This window comes from Eleginops maclovinus, chromosome 2, assembly GCF_036324505.1.
Source record: "Eleginops maclovinus isolate JMC-PN-2008 ecotype Puerto Natales chromosome 2, JC_Emac_rtc_rv5, whole genome shotgun sequence".
Lineage (NCBI taxonomy): Eukaryota > Metazoa > Chordata > Actinopteri > Perciformes > Eleginopidae > Eleginops > Eleginops maclovinus.
In genome coordinates this window covers 22,467,025-22,483,167 of record NC_086350.1, presented here as the reverse complement: position 1 = coordinate 22,483,167, position 16,143 = coordinate 22,467,025, and the positions used below count along the sequence as shown (strand labels likewise).

Genomic DNA, 16,143 nt, shown 5'->3' with positions numbered 1-16,143 from the left:
TTACAATTAAATATGTGGTAAATGTATTAATTTTTTATTTGATCATTTTGATGATGGCAGCACAACTATTCTTAACCAAACCCAAATATAATGTGTAGATTCCAGTGTTTATATTGAAGTAATTCCTTCCACTTTAAGGCCAAATTATTTTTCATGTTGTATGCACAGAAGTGTCTTGACAATATACATGTGGTGACTATCCCAAAAAGCTAACTTGATTAGTCACCTGATGGTGGTTCGAGGAGTGTCTTAACTCGATTCCAGAAAGAATAAAATTGTGCAAAAATGATCTCTTTGGGTGATGTTCCCATTTATTGTAACAAAAAAGAAAGTTATTAACAAAACATAAATGTACCATGTAGTTGATATGGATTGAAGCAAACATTGAAAATCACTGGCTTTCTCTCTGGCTGTCGTTCGGTAAAAACTGTGTGTTCCCCACCACCATTAAACTCAAAACTATCATCCCCTCATTAGGGGCAGCTGCTGTGTGGTAACCAATCAAACCGAAACCGAAAAATACTACACCCTTGTGTTCAAAATAAAGTACTTGCACAAAACACTAACTAAAGAATGGCTCCTACAATACAGTCTAAGGTCTAGACTCATCGGAAACCGTTTAGAGATGATGTACAGGCTATAAAGAGTATTCTTTTAATACTTTTGATCAATTTTAAATGTAGTGTTAATTTGAGAAAGTGATGCTTAACCCTGTAAAGCCCACATATAGAAAAACATTAGCAAACATGTTTTTGACCTTTCAGTTGTTGTTGTAGGAGGCCTCTGATGCAGAAATCAAAGTCTTTTCACATTTTTTACATTTTTGTAAGTTTTTATGGACATGTTGTAATATTGCAACGTTAGCCCAAGTTGGGAGCAGAATTTCTGTATTTCTACTCACAATCTCTGAATAAATATATTGAACAACTAAGGGTTCATTTGCAGGATTGATTGCTTAGTTAGTCCATATAAGTACATAGCATGAATAATAATGACAAATCAGTCATCTTTGTTATGAATGGTAATATATTCAATAATTATAACAATAAAACACTTAGTATTAGTCCCAGAGTCCCAGTCTCTTTTACTTTTCTTGACTTAGACTATCAACAATGGTAGTCCCAAAAACAGTTCTTGTCCTCTGAAAAGCACAGATGGATGTCGCATTTGCTGCACTGCATATTTGTTTGTCCTTTATTGCAGTGTCTGCAGCGTCCTCTTTTTGCCTTCAAAGGAAAATGTGCAATTAGGTCCTTGCTTACATCCAATGGGGGGTGTGATCTCTTGGATGGGGCCCCGTTTTGACTCCCATCACATGAGGATGGTCTCTTCTGAGCATTCAATGGGCTCCTTGAGGTCAGTGTCAGTGTTGGGCTCCCATTGCCTGAAGATGGTCGTCCACCCTTGGGTGTTTCCAGAGGAGTTGTGTTCACCTGATAAGAACAGAGTCAATTTAGACACAATGTAAAAATACATTAGGATACAAGTCCAAAAAATTACAGTGACATGTAATTTTATTTTTTACAAACAGTAAATAGCAGAATTCTTACCAGGATGAGAGAAATGCTAGTTGTCCTTGAAACTGTCTCCTGTTCAGGATCTTTTGCTTTGGCATCTTTAGAGCTTTGCAGCCCGCTTGTAGAGGAGCCAGGCGTTAATCACAGCAAGGATGATGGTGTGTCAGAAGATGTACATATTCCAGCATCGGGATTTCATGGGGAACTTGTATTTGGCCTTGAAAGGAATCATCATCTCATCCACAGAGTTGTGTTTTTCTAGTACCACCTGCAGGCATTTCTCCCTGAATGCATCAAGCCAGGGTCTGAGTTTCCAGAGTTTATCTCTCTTTTCCATCTCTGACACTGTCAAGTTGTTTACAAAATGTAATGACGTCAACAGATATTGGAATCTGTTGCGTGACATCACATCAGAAACATTGGGGTTCCGTGTGTCTGTCTCCCGAATACGTATGGAATCCAGACATTGGCTTATCTTCAGGTACATGCCAATCAGTTCCATTCTTTTGGAAGCTGTACTCGTCAGTGGTGGTTGCCAAAGCCTGGACCATGTCTTCTGACACAAACTTCTTGAAGTACTCCAGTGATTTGTTGAGAAAAATGACACCATCTGTGATATCTGGACCAGAGAATTCAGTATTGGGACTGATGAAATCTTTTTTCAGCCAGCGATACCTGTCCAGGGCTTGGTGGGTTTATTTGGTTGGGGCTCGATTTCCACATAATCACTGAGTGGGTGATCATATGGTGGGTTGTTTTCTTTGTCCACTTGTCCACAGCCATCTTCATCTGCCTCTTCTTCACTCGAAGCAGTGTCACTGTCCTCTGATTCCATTTCAAAGTCACTTTCTTCATTTTGGACCGCAACAATCACATCCCGCACATTGAATCGAGGACCTCTCGCTGGTGGCATTCTGAAATAGACAAAGTAATAAATAAATAGAATGCATAAATAATACATTTGCTTATTATTTTGTAATAGATTACCTAACGGATTAGAAAAGGTGTTGGAACAAGTGTTTATTCTGTCTGGCTGAGCCTATTATCACACTGAGAGGAATGCATGCACCACCCCTTTCCAGGTGTCCAGATGCAACAAGCATCTGCATCCTATTTATATTGAACACATTAGTCACACAATACTACCTGGCTTAGCCTATTATCATACTAAATGAAGGTGTTCCTGGAGAATGTGATCTGTGATCCTGTCACCTACACCAAGCACGCCAAGAGAAAGACCGTGACCGCCATGGATGTGGTGTATGCCCTGAAGAGACAGGGTCACACTCTGTACGGATTCGGCGGATAAATCAATGACATATATCTGGAAAAAACCACGGCTCTTTTAAGAGTCACCCACATTACATTAAGAGTATTTTTACTTTATATGCCACGTTTGCAGTATCCTACAGACTGTTTTGGGGCAATTGTAATGAAATGTAAAGCAGTGGTTGTGGAGAATAAATGTTTAGATATATGATCGAATCCCTTTTCTACAACAGAACTTGTTCTAGAATAATTTCAAGAGTTTGTCGCAGCTTTTCAGTGTCTCAAATTATCTACATTCTATGCTTTAAAGGCAAACACTAGAGATACTCAAAGATGTTGTATTGTAGTTTTTTCCTTTGCCTAAATCATAGTCTATTCATTTCTTAGAATTTGAATTCAATTCTAAGAACCCGTACATGCTCCAATGGTGGTTGCTCTTCTTACAAATGGTTACAGAGTGAACTATTTTTGGCTAAAAGTTGGTTCTAAGATGTCTTCTCTCTGAACCTCAGTTCAAAGAAAACGATGTCTGTAATATTGTATTGATCAAAACACATTTATTCGTCCCACAGAGGGGACAGTTACCGTAGTTCCAGCAAAGACAGCTTAATATCTCTGATAAATTATAACAGTATATGTATTTAAAAGTTTATGTAGAGAAAGGTACATTAAGATAAAATGTACCTTTATTAATCCCTGTGGGGAAATTCACGAGTTTAAGCAGCAACAGAGGGACAGTGAGAAACAGGACAGTATAGATTCACACAAGGATAATACAATTAAAATGAAATATACATTTTTAGTCTGCATTGGTAAATTCATTAACATGTTAATGGAGCAGTAAGTTTATGGTTTGTTTCAAGACGATGGCCATGAATGAAACATTTAAAACTAACTTCATATGAAATGCATCTTTTACATCATCAGGGGTCATTAGGTGTTTGTGGTCTTACAGCATCAGACTCCCTCGCCAAAGCGACACAGCCATGGTTAATTTTCTGACTTGTGTTCAGGTGGCATTTGCTCCTCCCAATGGATCTCATCCCCTGATCCAAATTTGAACATGAAGCATTCATTTATTAACAATCAGCAATAGACTTAAGATATCTAGTTCATGCTCTTTAATCAGTATGTTTAATAGTAAGTCAATACAATAAATCATGGAGATGGAAATGGTCTTCACATTTATTGTACTGTTTCTTCTTACGCAATTGTTTGTTTAAATAAATAAATGTGTTTTATTGTTTCATGTTTATATATATATATACACCGATCAGACACAACATTATGACCACCTGTCTAATATTGTGTAGGTCCCCCTTCTGCATGGACTCCACTAAACTTCTGAAGGTGTGCTGTGGTGTCAGTGAACCAGTGTTACATTTAAAGCTGCTTGCTTTGCTTCCCAGAAAGGTATGACAGATATTTTTCAGTGTGTTTGATCAATTCAAAACCATTTTTTTGTAATTATTGTAAGGTTGTCTTCTTAAAGGAACATGTTCACAGCAGGTCTGGTGGGAAATCTGTCTTAGCTGCACCATAGGGCCTAGACATAATCAATGTGTTTGCAGCTACCAGAATACCTTCTCTTTATTGCAAACTCATCAACATTACATTATACTTTTTCAATCAATTACCTAGAAAAACACGTTAGACAAGTGAAAAAAGGCTTTTGACGAAGCTCTGATGCATTTTAAATCATTTTAGGAGAGAAATGAGAGGGAATAGCCACTGGAAAGCGCTGGCCACGGCAGTGAATATGTGAGGTTTAGGGGCTCGTGAAACCAAATGCAACTTACTTCTGAGCTCCAGGTGACATTAATATAAAGTACAACATATACGCTACATTTTAATCCCACTGTGAGCATTCAACACTTCTCCCACACTTAGTTAGAGACGTTTATCAGCGAAGACAAAACACAAGTGGCACAGTTTTCAGAGTGCAACTGAGGCACCACGGGATGGGTTGAGTCTTCACGGTTCTCATGGTGTGTTTAAGAGCAGCCCCTCCTTCGTGGATTTTTTTGCGTTCCCTCGGACTCGTGTTTGTGAGAGCAGGAACAGAACTTGAGCAGAAAATGGCAGAAGTACCTCCCGTAGCTGCTGCACCGGCCAAAGCCGCCAAGAAGAATGTTACTAAAGCCAAGAAGTCAGGTCCCAGCGTCCGGGATCTCATCGTGAAAGTTGTGTCCGAATCCAAGGAGCGAAGCGGCGTGTCTCTGGCCGCCGTTAAGAAGGCTCTGGCTGCCGGAGGCTACGATGTGGAGAAGAACAATGCACGCGTCAAGACCGCCATCAAGATCCTGGTCGTTAATGGAGCTTTGGTCCAGACCAAGGGCACCGGGGCATCCGGATCATTCAAAATGAGCAAGAAGGTTGCCGAACCTAAGGCCAAGAAGCCCGCAGCAAAGAAAGCCGCTCCTAAAGCCAAGAAGCCCGCAGCCAAGAAACCAGCAGCGGCCAAAAAGCCCGCGGCAGCAAAGAAGTCTCCCAAGAAGGCAAAGAAACCCGCAGCGGCCAAGAAAGCAGTTACCAAGAGCCCCAAGAAGGCCACCAAGAGCCCGAAGAAGGCCACCAGAGCCCGAAGAAGGCCGGAAAAAAGACGGTGGCAAAGAGCCCCAAGAAGGTAGCGAAAAAAGCCCCTGCAGCCAAGAAGTCCCCCGCAAAGAAGGTTTCAAAGCCCAAAGCGAAGAAGGCAGCACCCAAGAAGAAGTGAGCTGTCATCTATAATTGACACACAAAAAAGGCTCTTTTAAGAGCCACCCACTTCTAACTTCAGAGCTTTTTCCTTGTTAATGTTAGTATCATTCACTGAACATAACTAACATTTAGGCTGTTTATATGCAGTAATATAACAAAGTACACAGTGATATATACTCATTTTCAGTGATTAAGTTTTATTCCTGCTCACAACAACGAGAGTGACTGAACTGTTTAAGAAGCCGAGCAGGGACTGGACCCAAACACACCATGAGATCCGTGGAGACTCAAAAACAGCTGTATGTTTATGAGATTGTAATAACGTTTTCTTATAGGATCAACACACCGATGATGGCCGAGGCTTATGGTAAGAATTAACTAGGCTTCCCGTTAAAGCAGCCCGATGTGAACATGTCCTCAGACAAAGACTGATGTTATTATACACAGTTGAATTTACACAATTTAACACAGGATATTATTTACAATATAGCGCAGTGTATGGATTATTCAATAATTTGTGCAACATGTTGAAGCTGTGTACTGATCTTTGACTACACCGTGTTGAATGTCCCACATATTCAACCAATTGTGCTCAGGCAGTAAAAGTGTAAGAATGGAAAAGCTAGCCACAAAGACTGTCTCCCCAGGGAGTTTTACCTGATTTCCCGGTGCTGTTAATGGAACATGAATCCAGCTAGTCATAGCCTGCATTCGGAGAAGTCAATAGCTCCTTCAGTGCATTCACAACCATTTCCCTGCAAAGATCTCTGGACACAGATCTACATTACCTAGAACTCAAATGTACAACAGCAGTTTAAAATTGTTCATGGAACATTCCAAATATAATTATCTTACCAGTTATAAATTCAGCCACCTGGTTTTTCGTAGCCTGATCCGGACCTCTTTGGGACGGATAAGGGGATTCTGATTGAACAGTGTTTATTTGCTGTGTGATGCTTCAGGTGTTTTAAAAATCTGAATGTCAATTGGCTGACATTTTACGTTAATTGGGATGTAATTTAAAGAGGTGTTTTTCTTGCCAATAGCTCCTAAACTTGAGGATGTGACTATGAAATTAATTGATCTGACATGAAGGATGTGCTTGCACCAACACAATAACCAATATAGTCTGCGTCACGATACGGTTTGGTCAGAAGAATGCTGCTCTTACTGAGGATGTGGGTGGCCCTTAAAAGGACCTTTGGTTGTTTATAGCAGAAGTCAATTGTTTAACCTCCGAATCCGTACAGAGTGCGACCCTGTCTCTTCAGAGCATACACCACATCCATGGCGGTCACGGTCTTTCTCTTGGCGTGCTCGGTGTAGGTGACTGCATCACGGATGACGTTCTCCAGGAACACCTTCAGCACCCCACGGGTCTCCTCGTAGATCAGACCGGAGATACGCTTCACTCCACCACGGCGAGCCAGACGGCGGATAGCGGGCTTGGTGATTCCCTGGATGTTATCACGGAGAACTTTACGGTGGCGCTTTGCGCCTCCTTTGCCCAGTCCCTTTCCTCCCTTGCCTCTTCCACTCATGATCAGGTATTGTTAGGTTGGGTCGTTGGGAACGATTTATCAATGGCGGGTTGACCGACAGCATGTATATATTCTCGGCGGACCTAAGAGAAGACGGAGAGCGGGACAGCTGTTAAGCGGTGCCAATGCTGAAGCCCTCCACATTATCTTTCAAAGATATTTAATCTTACTTTAAATATTGTTTATAAAATTCGATCGGGCTTGATACTGAAGTTTTCACAGTAAAATATTACTCTTTACAGCCTATACATTGAACCGTTAAACATTGATTATATCTGTTTCCGATGAGTCCAGACACTTAATTTTGTCTGCATAAAACATGACATTAGAGTAGGATTTGGTTCAAGAAAACAAGGAATAAATACTCTATATTTCTGTTTGGTTAGGAATACATTTCTTTTGCCATCATCAACATGATTAAATAAAAAAAACTATAAAATGTAATTGTAAATATAAAATACAAAGTAACAGGGATAATAAAACTTTTATTTGACTGTACAAAATGTAAATTAACATTCTGTACTTGACATTTATATAGTCTATTTAACCTTCATCTGCATCAGTTCTACATTGGTCTTAAACATAATGGCTACTATTCTATTTTCCCACACTATTTTAGTTTATTTCCTTTATTTTGCATTTGCAATTGGAGGAGCTTGAGACATAACATTTCTACACTATTGTTAGTGTGCATATGATAGTCAAGCCTTCGACCTCATGACATGTTTCAGCTCTCAAAGTTTAACGAGTTTGGTTTATTAATGCTTTTGATTTCCACATTGAATAAATACTGTTCTACACATAATTTAAAATAAAAAAATATAAAAAAGGTATTACTTCATTGAATGTCATTAACGGGGCCATAAAAACTACTCAGATTCAATTGTAGCTTATCGAGACTTTAACAGGATTTATATCAGACATTGAGTAGGCTTGAAGAGGGCATGATTAGCATTTATTCACCCAGTTTCTAGTCCAGAAGCACAGAAACAAAGGAGTTAACTAGAAAAGTAAAGCTATTACTTTAATACTTAGTGTCACAACACAGATAAACATGCATATCCAGTTTACAAAATGAAAAACAGGGTTAACAGCTTGGAGCGGGTAGCGCCAATTCAAGGGTCACAGTAAGTTAGTTAATAAAGTATTCCACAGGAACACAAATAATGGTTTCAAGGTTTCAAGGTTTCAAGGTTTTATTTGTCATATGCACAGCAGATACAGCGTATATGTTGGCAATGAAAATCTTATGTCGCGTGCTCCTCCAACAACTCAACATACATGGTGCAAAAGATAAATAAAATAGTGCAAAAAGAGAGAAGAATATTTACAATATCAACAATACAGATTTGAGGATGTGAAATATATACATATGTGGAATACATGAAAGTATTTAAATACTTTACACTGTTGAATGAGGAGGTATGGACAGATGCATATATTATGTATAGCAGATGTATATGGCAGATATGTATAATATATAGATATGTGTACTATAAACAGATATGTATGGCAGATGTGTATAATATATATATATATATATATATATATATATATATTATACACATCTGCCATACATATCTGTTTATAGATATGTATGGCATATCTATAAAGTGCTAGCTGCACGTTGTTGATAGTATGTGTGTACTACATATATATATATATATATATATATATATGTATGTATGTGTGTACTATAAACAAATAGTCCGAAGAAATGATCTCCACATCTGAGCACCAGTTGTTGCTGATCATGAAGCAGACACCTCCTCCCTTGCTCTTCCCTGAGTTTATTGTCCGGTCCTGGCGATGAATGGAGAATCCGTGTGGAGCAATGGCGGCGTCCGGTATCGTGGGGTCGAGCCAACTCTCCGTGAAAACCAAAACATTACAGGTCTTAATGTCCCGTTGAAATGCCACCCTGCTACGGAGTTCGTCCAGCTTATTATCCAGGGATTGGACATTTGCCAGAAGTAAACTCGGTAGAGGAGGCCTGTTTTCACGTTTCCTCAGCCTGACCAGGACCCCGGCCCGGGAACCTCGTGGTCTCTTCCTCCTGCGCTCCACAGGTAGAGCTCCAGCAGGTAAACACGCAGACTCTCCATTGTTTGCAGGTCGTCGTGGATTATTGCTGTCCACCAGCGACCTGATGTGTAAAAGTTGTTCTCTATCATATTGGATGATAGGGCTCGCTTGGGCGGTTTGCATGTTGCAAAAAAAAATAATAATAATATGGAACAAAGTGGACTTCATTGATTATATAGGCACATGACCCTCGTAGCAATATCAGGAATATGTCATCAGATGTAGTGGGTGGCTCTTAAAAGAGCCTTTGTGTTGTTGGTATGACAGCAGTAGAGTTTACTTGGAGCTGGTGTACTTGGTCACAGCCTTGGTGCCCTCAGAGACAGCGTGTTTAGCCAGCTCTCCGGGCAGCAGCAGGCGGACAGCGGTCTGAATCTCCCTGGAGGTGATGGTGGAGCGCTTGTTGTAGTGAGCCAGACGAGAGGCCTCACCGGCGATGCGCTCAAAGATGTCGCTCACAAAGCAGTTCATAATGCCCATTGCCTTGGAGGAGATACCGGTGTCGGGGTGGACCTGCTTCATCACTTTGTACACGTAGATGGCGTAGCTCTCCTTCCTGGACTTTCTCCTTTTTTTGCCAGCCTTGCTGACGCTCTTGGAGACAGCTTTCTTTGAGCCCTTCTTGGGCGCTTTGACTGGAGGTGCGTCAGGCATTATGATCAGTCAGGGATTGACAGTCAGATGGTTACCTCGGCACAGACCGATTTGTTTATATGCACTCTATGCAAATCACGCTGTACTGTCGCTCGCTTGTGATTGGTTGTTTTCTTTGCAGGATTGCGCATGCGCCAATCAAAGAACTGCGCTGTGAGAATAACTCTTATTTTACAAACCTCCATGAAACAGTGTGCCTGATCTCAGTAAACATATTTTGTCATTTGCATCATATGTATGCAGATCTGGAAAACGAGATGCAAGATGATCTTAAACCAGACCATAATAAACAGTGACACTATCATGAAAAAATACTAACTTTACTAAGAACAAGAAGATCCCTGGACAAATCGCAGACAGCCATGGGCCATTTTGAGTCTGTGACCGATCCACTTAGGCTTTTTTTACTTTCTTGAAATTCCTTTTTTGCAGTGCACCAGTGACGTGCGGTGAGGGGAGGCAGGTGAGGCCGTAAAATGAAGAAAATAAATTGAATGATCATATTTGTCCAGTTGTTTGTATTATAAAGTTATTTTCCTTTTAATTTCACCAGTTTTACATTATTTTGATCCAAAATCGCTGAATTTTCATATTCACGTTCAAACACTGAGAACGGCTGCTCGGTGAGGCACCAACCTGCTGACATGCTATACAGTGAGACTGTAACTGCTGTCTGTCTGTACATCGCTATTAAAATGTTCAAACACTCTAGCTATATTAACTAATTTCCATGCTTTAGCTGGTATATATAATATACAGTGTTTTTTGTCAACTGTATGCCTGTAACGTGTCTCTTGTGCTGAGCAAAACCGCTGCGAAGAGAGACTAGGTGAGGCACGCAGTTCTCCTGCCTCATGGCAGTGGGTGCTAGTGAGTCCAGTTCAAATCTGATTGTGATGACAGACTCACTACTGACTTAACTTGCCGCAAATAACATGCACGGAGCATGCACAGTTCACAGAGCAGCAATAAGACACAGAAGTTATAACATGTGTTACGTTACACAAAGAACTGTGAATTGAGCCACCCCTGTTGTGATTAAGTATTTAGGGCAGAGGTTGAACAACATACTTCGTTGTCAAACGTGTGAAATATTTACGAAGCAATCTGGTGTGAACCTAATATTATCTTCGTGGCACACGCACAAACTCATATGATAATGACGGAATTATTTTAGACATCTTGTCACTGAAACTTGTGTTTAGGAATGTGCCCTTCAGTGAAGAGTGAGGTGGCTCTTAAAAGAGCCTTTGGGTTTCTATGGGTCGGCTTCGGGTAAATTTAAGCCCTCTCTCCGCGGATGCGGCGGGCCAGCTGGATGTCCTTGGGCATGATGGTGACCCTCTTGGCGTGGATGGCGCACAGGTTGGTGTCCTCGAACAGGCCGACCAGGTAAGCCTCGCTGGACTCCTGCAGAGCCATGACAGCGGAGCTCTGGAAGCGCAGATCGGTCTTGAAGTCCTGAGCGATTTCTCTCACCAGGCGCTGGAAGGGCAGCTTGCGGATCAGCAGCTCCGTGGATTTCTGGTAGCGACGGATCTCTCTGAGAGCCACGGTACCGGGCCTGTAACGGTGAGGCTTCTTCACGCCGCCGGTGGCCGGGGCGCTCTTACGGGCAGCCTTGGTGGCCAGCTGCTTCCTGGGGGCTTTGCCCCCGGTGGATTTACGAGCGGTCTGCTTGGTTCTTGCCATCTTAGCTTTTACTTTCCTGCTGTGGAGAAGTAAGTGTTGGCGAAAATAACCGTGGCTTTTATAAGATTTGTGACAGGCTTGGGAACTGGTGACGCTGCTTCAGACCTCTGGCTCCTGATTGGTTAATGTTCCTTCTGGAGCTGAGCACCGCCTAGAGAGGCAACCCACCACACGGATCTCCGCTGCTTATTGGCGGAAAGTCATTTTAAAGAGCCCGCCTAAATCCAGAGTGTTCTGCCCTCTGCAGTCTCTTTTCTGGTTGGTCCTTCATCCGCCCCACGCTCTGTGGATATAAGCAGAGTTGCCCTCGTAAATTCATCACTTTCTTGTGTACCAACCTTGTAAACACATCTCAAACATGAGTGGAAGAGGCAAAACCGGCGGTAAGGCCAGAGCAAAGGCCAAGACCCGTTCCTCCCGTGCCGGACTCCAGTTCCCTGTTGGCCGTGTCCACAGACATCTGAGGAAGGGTAACTATGCCCAGCGCGTCGGTGCCGGAGCTCCCGTCTACCTGGCGGCTGTGCTTGAGTACCTGACCGCTGAGATCCTGGAGCTGGCTGGAAACGCTGCCCGCGACAACAAGAAGACCCGTATCATCCCCCGTCACCTTCAGCTGGCTGTCCGCAACGACGAGGAGCTCAACAAGCTGCTGGGAGGAGTGACCATCGCTCAGGGCGGTGTGCTGCCCAACATCCAGGCTGTGCTGCTGCCCAAGAAGACCGAGAAGGCTCCCAAGAAGTAAACGACCAAACCATCTCAATCTAACCAACGGCTCTTTTAAGAGCCACACTCACTTCCAACTAAAGATACAACTCCCTATGTATAATGTTATGTACCTCAAATAACTAAACTAAAGCTGGTGTTTACATTAACTATTTGAATGTCCTCTTTTATACTAGCATTAATTGTGTGTTACTGAAGGACATTCATTCAAATATGAAAAGCTCTACTGTTCATAGAGCAACTGTAATACTAAATAAGTATGACGAGCATGTTTCCATCAGTCCTCATTTACCTCCTGCAGATCGTTCCAGGCACACGATTGATGATCTTGAGAAGCCACCGGTGGCACAGACCAACGTCAATCCAATACATTTTCTTACATCTTAAATGTTTCATGAATTGCTTGAAAATAATTTTGTGTAGTAAATAAAAGAACCACATCACAACGTCTATAATATAATGACATTGTTGGTGATCGTTTAACTACATATAAACATATTGAAACAAATGTAATTAATGACATTATATAATGAGGCTTGGAAGAGAATCGGAAAATCGTTTTTTCGTCCCACATAGGGGGAATTTACATTGTTATAGCAAAATATGTCCTCCAAAGAATACTATTACATAAAGGGCATGCACATAATATTTAAAATCTAAATAATAACAAATATTCCAATTTACAAGTAACATAATTTATTCACTTATTGAGTGAGGGGTCATGATAGTTGTGAAGTCTGTCTGCTGCAGGAAGGGAAGTTTCCCTCTGTGAGACACACAAGTGCCCAATAACTAAACATTCTAATGAATACCCCTAATTTTGCAAACCTCCATGAAATAGTGTTCCTGACCTCAGTAAACACACTTCTTTGGAGGACGCTAGGTCAGCCGAGCTGTTGCATTACTTTCCCCTAGATTGAAGGGGACAAAGATAAAACCATTACTCATTGGCAAATCAAATACTTCCAAACCACAGGGATAGGAAACATTTTGGCAAATGTGTTTTTCTTAACACCTAATCAGATATCAAATTTGTCATGTTAGGGTTTTTAAAATAAAAGGTTAACTAACTTATTGAGAAGACTGTTCTCTTTCATGATGTACTGTAAACGTGTTTATGTGTGTTGGATTATGGAAATGACATTTACAACAAGGTTTTTTTTTTTTATTGACACTTTTTGAGATTATATTGTGTACCACTTTTTACAGCTCCTTACTGTTCTCCTCACAGCACAGGTCTTTGTTAGGCGCATGCGCCATACCGCAAAGAACACAACCAGTCTTGTGTGAGCAACAGCACAGTAACTTTTGCATAGGATGGATCTAAATTAGTCACTCAGTTCTACAGCCACAATCTGACTGTCAATCCCCCCCGACTGATCATAATGCCTGACGCACCTCCAGTCAAAGCGCCCAAGAAGGGCTCAAAGAAAGCTGTCTCCAAGAGCGTCAGCAAGGCTGGCAAGAAGAGGAGAAAGTCCAGGAAGGAGAGCTACGCTATCTACGTTTACAAAGTGATGAAGCAGGTCCACCCAGACACCGGCATCTCCTCCAAGGCTATGGGCATCATGAACTGCTTTGTGAGCGACATCTTTGAGCGCATCGCCGGTGAGGCCTCTCGTCTGGCTCACTACAACAAGCGCTCCACCATCACCTCCAGGGAGATTCAGACCGCTGTCCGCCTGCTGCTGCCCGGAGAGCTGGCTAAACACGCTGTCTCTGAGGGCACCAAGGCCGTGACAAAGTACACCAGCTCCAAGTAAACTCTGCTGCTGATATACCAACAACACAAAGGCTCTTTTAAGAGCCACCCACTACATCTGAAGACATATTCTCTATACACTCAACATTCAGACCCTGTGTTAATTGTCAATTAATTTGCAAATACAAAACTTTTCTAATGCATTTGCTTAGATGATGTTGTTTAGATGCCCTACAATAAGATGTGTTGTGTGCAAACTCTGTTGCTGATAAACCAAACAACTCAAATGCTCCCATCTTTAGTCTGTCTTTTTAAAGACCTGCTTCAATCACATCCACAATTCACATATTGGATTACAATTATGTTCAGTGCACATACTTTGTCCCGGATATCCGAGTTGTGTTGTAAAGGTTGGAAACTGCTGGTGTAGAAAATACATAAATCAATTAAATACCTGAAATATAAAATTGATTAGAAAAATGCAGAGGGTAGAAAGTACAGTATGGAGGATTCAAAGACAAGTGTTAGTGTACACATGTTTTTATCGAGGCCCTCGCTTTGGCAAATCATGCCTTGTCTGTGACTTCAAATCATGCCGTGTCTGTGACTACAAACAAGGCTATTTTAAGAGCGACAAACTTCATCTGAAGACATGCTCCAGACATGTTCACTAAGGAAAGTGAAATAAAGGCTCTGAGATATAAAAGTTAATCTGCGCTACAGAATAGTTATACTGTGTTTGTTTATCCTGAAGATTGAATGTGTCAAAAATGTATCCATTAGGTAATACAATTTTATAATACTTCATCTTGGCACTACATCTTATGAAAGTCTCTGGAAAAATGGAAATGAAAACCAAACTAATTGAATTTGGTGGGACCTGAAATATGTTATGAGGTGCAGAAGTGTATGCTTATGTATTACTTTGTAATTCATATTTACCATTAAATATGTGGTACTTTAAACAAAAATGTATTGTATCATTTTGATGATAGCAACACAACTTTATTATTTAGCAAACTTCAACATAGTGTAGATTCCAGTGTTTCTATTGAGCTAAATCCAACTTTTAAATGTAATGTTATTTTCCGAAACTGATGCTGTACGGTCAATATGATGCTGTATATTTCCATTATAACTGTTATTAAGCATAGAAGGGTTGTATTACATATTAACAAACGTTTATGTATCAAACCCTTATTATAAAGTCTGACCGAATCATATAAACAATATTTAAGGAAGACTAAATATTTTTGAAAGTGTGGAGGGCTCCATGGTTGGTCCCGCCTAGCAGGACAGCTGCTCTCCGTCCTCTCTTAGGTCCGCGGAGATAATGTATACTACTAGGCCTACACAGCTTACCGCAACTCCATTGTTCTGACCGACCCAACCTAACGATATCCGAATATGAGTGGAAGAGGCAAGGGAGGAAAGGGACTGGGCAAAGGAGGCGCCAAGCGTCACCGTAAAGTTCTCCGTGATAACATCCAGGGAATCACCAAGCCTGCTATCCGCCGTCTGGCTCGCCGTGGTGGAGTGAAGCGTATCTCCGGTCTGATCTACGAGGAGACCCGTGGGGTGCTGAAGGTGTTCCTGGAGAACGTGATCCGTGATGCAGTCACCTACACCGAGCACGCCAAGAGAAAGACCGTGACCGCCATGGATGTGGTGTATGCTCTGAAGAGGCAGGGTCGCACTCTGTACGGATTCGGAGGTTAAATCAACAACACCCTGACATACTTGGAAAAACAACGGCTCTTTTAAGAGCCACCTACATTACTTAAAGAGTCTATTTCCTTTCAAATGCCATGAACGAAATATCTCAAGCAATGTATGTTTAATTTTACAATAATTACAGTGTTTGTGGAGAACAATTGTTCGGCAACGTTTACATTTCAAACCTAAATCCGATCTCCAAAACAACTCATTTATGTGACTAGAATATGTATGTTCACATTTCGAGTAGCTTGCTAAAAATGATCTCCCTCCAAACCTCAGTCAACTGAACACCTTGTCAGTATAAATTAAACAGCTGTCAAACCACCTAAAGGCTCTTAACAGCCACCCACTGCTTCTAGAGATATAACCTTTTTTGTTTTTTAAATGCGATAAATGTTTTAATATAAACCTTATATTAAATATCATTATTCAAATTATGCACATACAGTTTCATTGCACAGTGATTATTTATCAACATATCCCTTAATGTTATAACACAGGTATACTACACCAACACAAATAAAAACATGTATTTTATATC

General features: G+C 41.2%; 5 protein-coding genes and 1 pseudogene across 5 annotated transcripts; 4 read left to right on the top strand and 2 right to left on the bottom strand.

Moving 5' to 3' along the window:
• Positions 1 to 4,827: 4,827 nt before the first annotated feature.
• On the top strand, positions 4,828 to 5,502 carry LOC134873386 (histone H1-like; annotated as a pseudogene).
• A 1,213-nt stretch (positions 5,503 to 6,715) lies between these two features.
• Positions 6,716 to 11,469, bottom strand: LOC134873716 (histone H3-like). The gene is made up of 2 exons (XM_063897521.1): positions 11,115 to 11,469; positions 6,716 to 7,028 (listed from the first exon to the last, which is right to left on the bottom strand). The coding sequence occupies exons 1-2, from the start codon at positions 11,456 to 11,458 to the stop codon at positions 6,716 to 6,718; spliced, it is 657 nt and encodes a 218-aa protein (XP_063753591.1). The 5' UTR covers positions 11,459 to 11,469.
• LOC134873593 (histone H2B-like) lies at positions 9,276 to 9,766 on the bottom strand. The gene has a single exon (XM_063897357.1). The coding sequence runs from the start codon at positions 9,764 to 9,766 to the stop codon at positions 9,389 to 9,391; it is 378 nt and encodes a 125-aa protein (XP_063753427.1). The 3' UTR covers positions 9,276 to 9,388.
• A 328-nt stretch (positions 11,470 to 11,797) lies between the features above and the next one.
• LOC134873524 (histone H2A-like) lies at positions 11,798 to 12,330 on the top strand. The gene has a single exon (XM_063897196.1). The coding sequence runs from the start codon at positions 11,817 to 11,819 to the stop codon at positions 12,198 to 12,200; it is 384 nt and encodes a 127-aa protein (XP_063753266.1). The 5' UTR covers positions 11,798 to 11,816; the 3' UTR covers positions 12,201 to 12,330.
• Positions 12,331 to 13,379: 1,049 nt separating this feature from the next.
• Positions 13,380 to 14,778, top strand: LOC134873557 (histone H2B-like). Its single transcript, XM_063897294.1, has one exon. It carries the CDS (start codon positions 13,567 to 13,569, stop codon positions 13,942 to 13,944), a length of 378 nt encoding a protein of 125 aa, XP_063753364.1. The 5' UTR covers positions 13,380 to 13,566; the 3' UTR covers positions 13,945 to 14,778.
• A 490-nt stretch (positions 14,779 to 15,268) lies between these two features.
• Positions 15,269 to 15,602, top strand: LOC134873630 (histone H4). Its single transcript, XM_063897419.1, has one exon. It carries the CDS (start codon positions 15,291 to 15,293, stop codon positions 15,600 to 15,602), a length of 312 nt encoding a protein of 103 aa, XP_063753489.1. The 5' UTR covers positions 15,269 to 15,290.
• Positions 15,603 to 16,143: the final 541 nt, after the last annotated feature.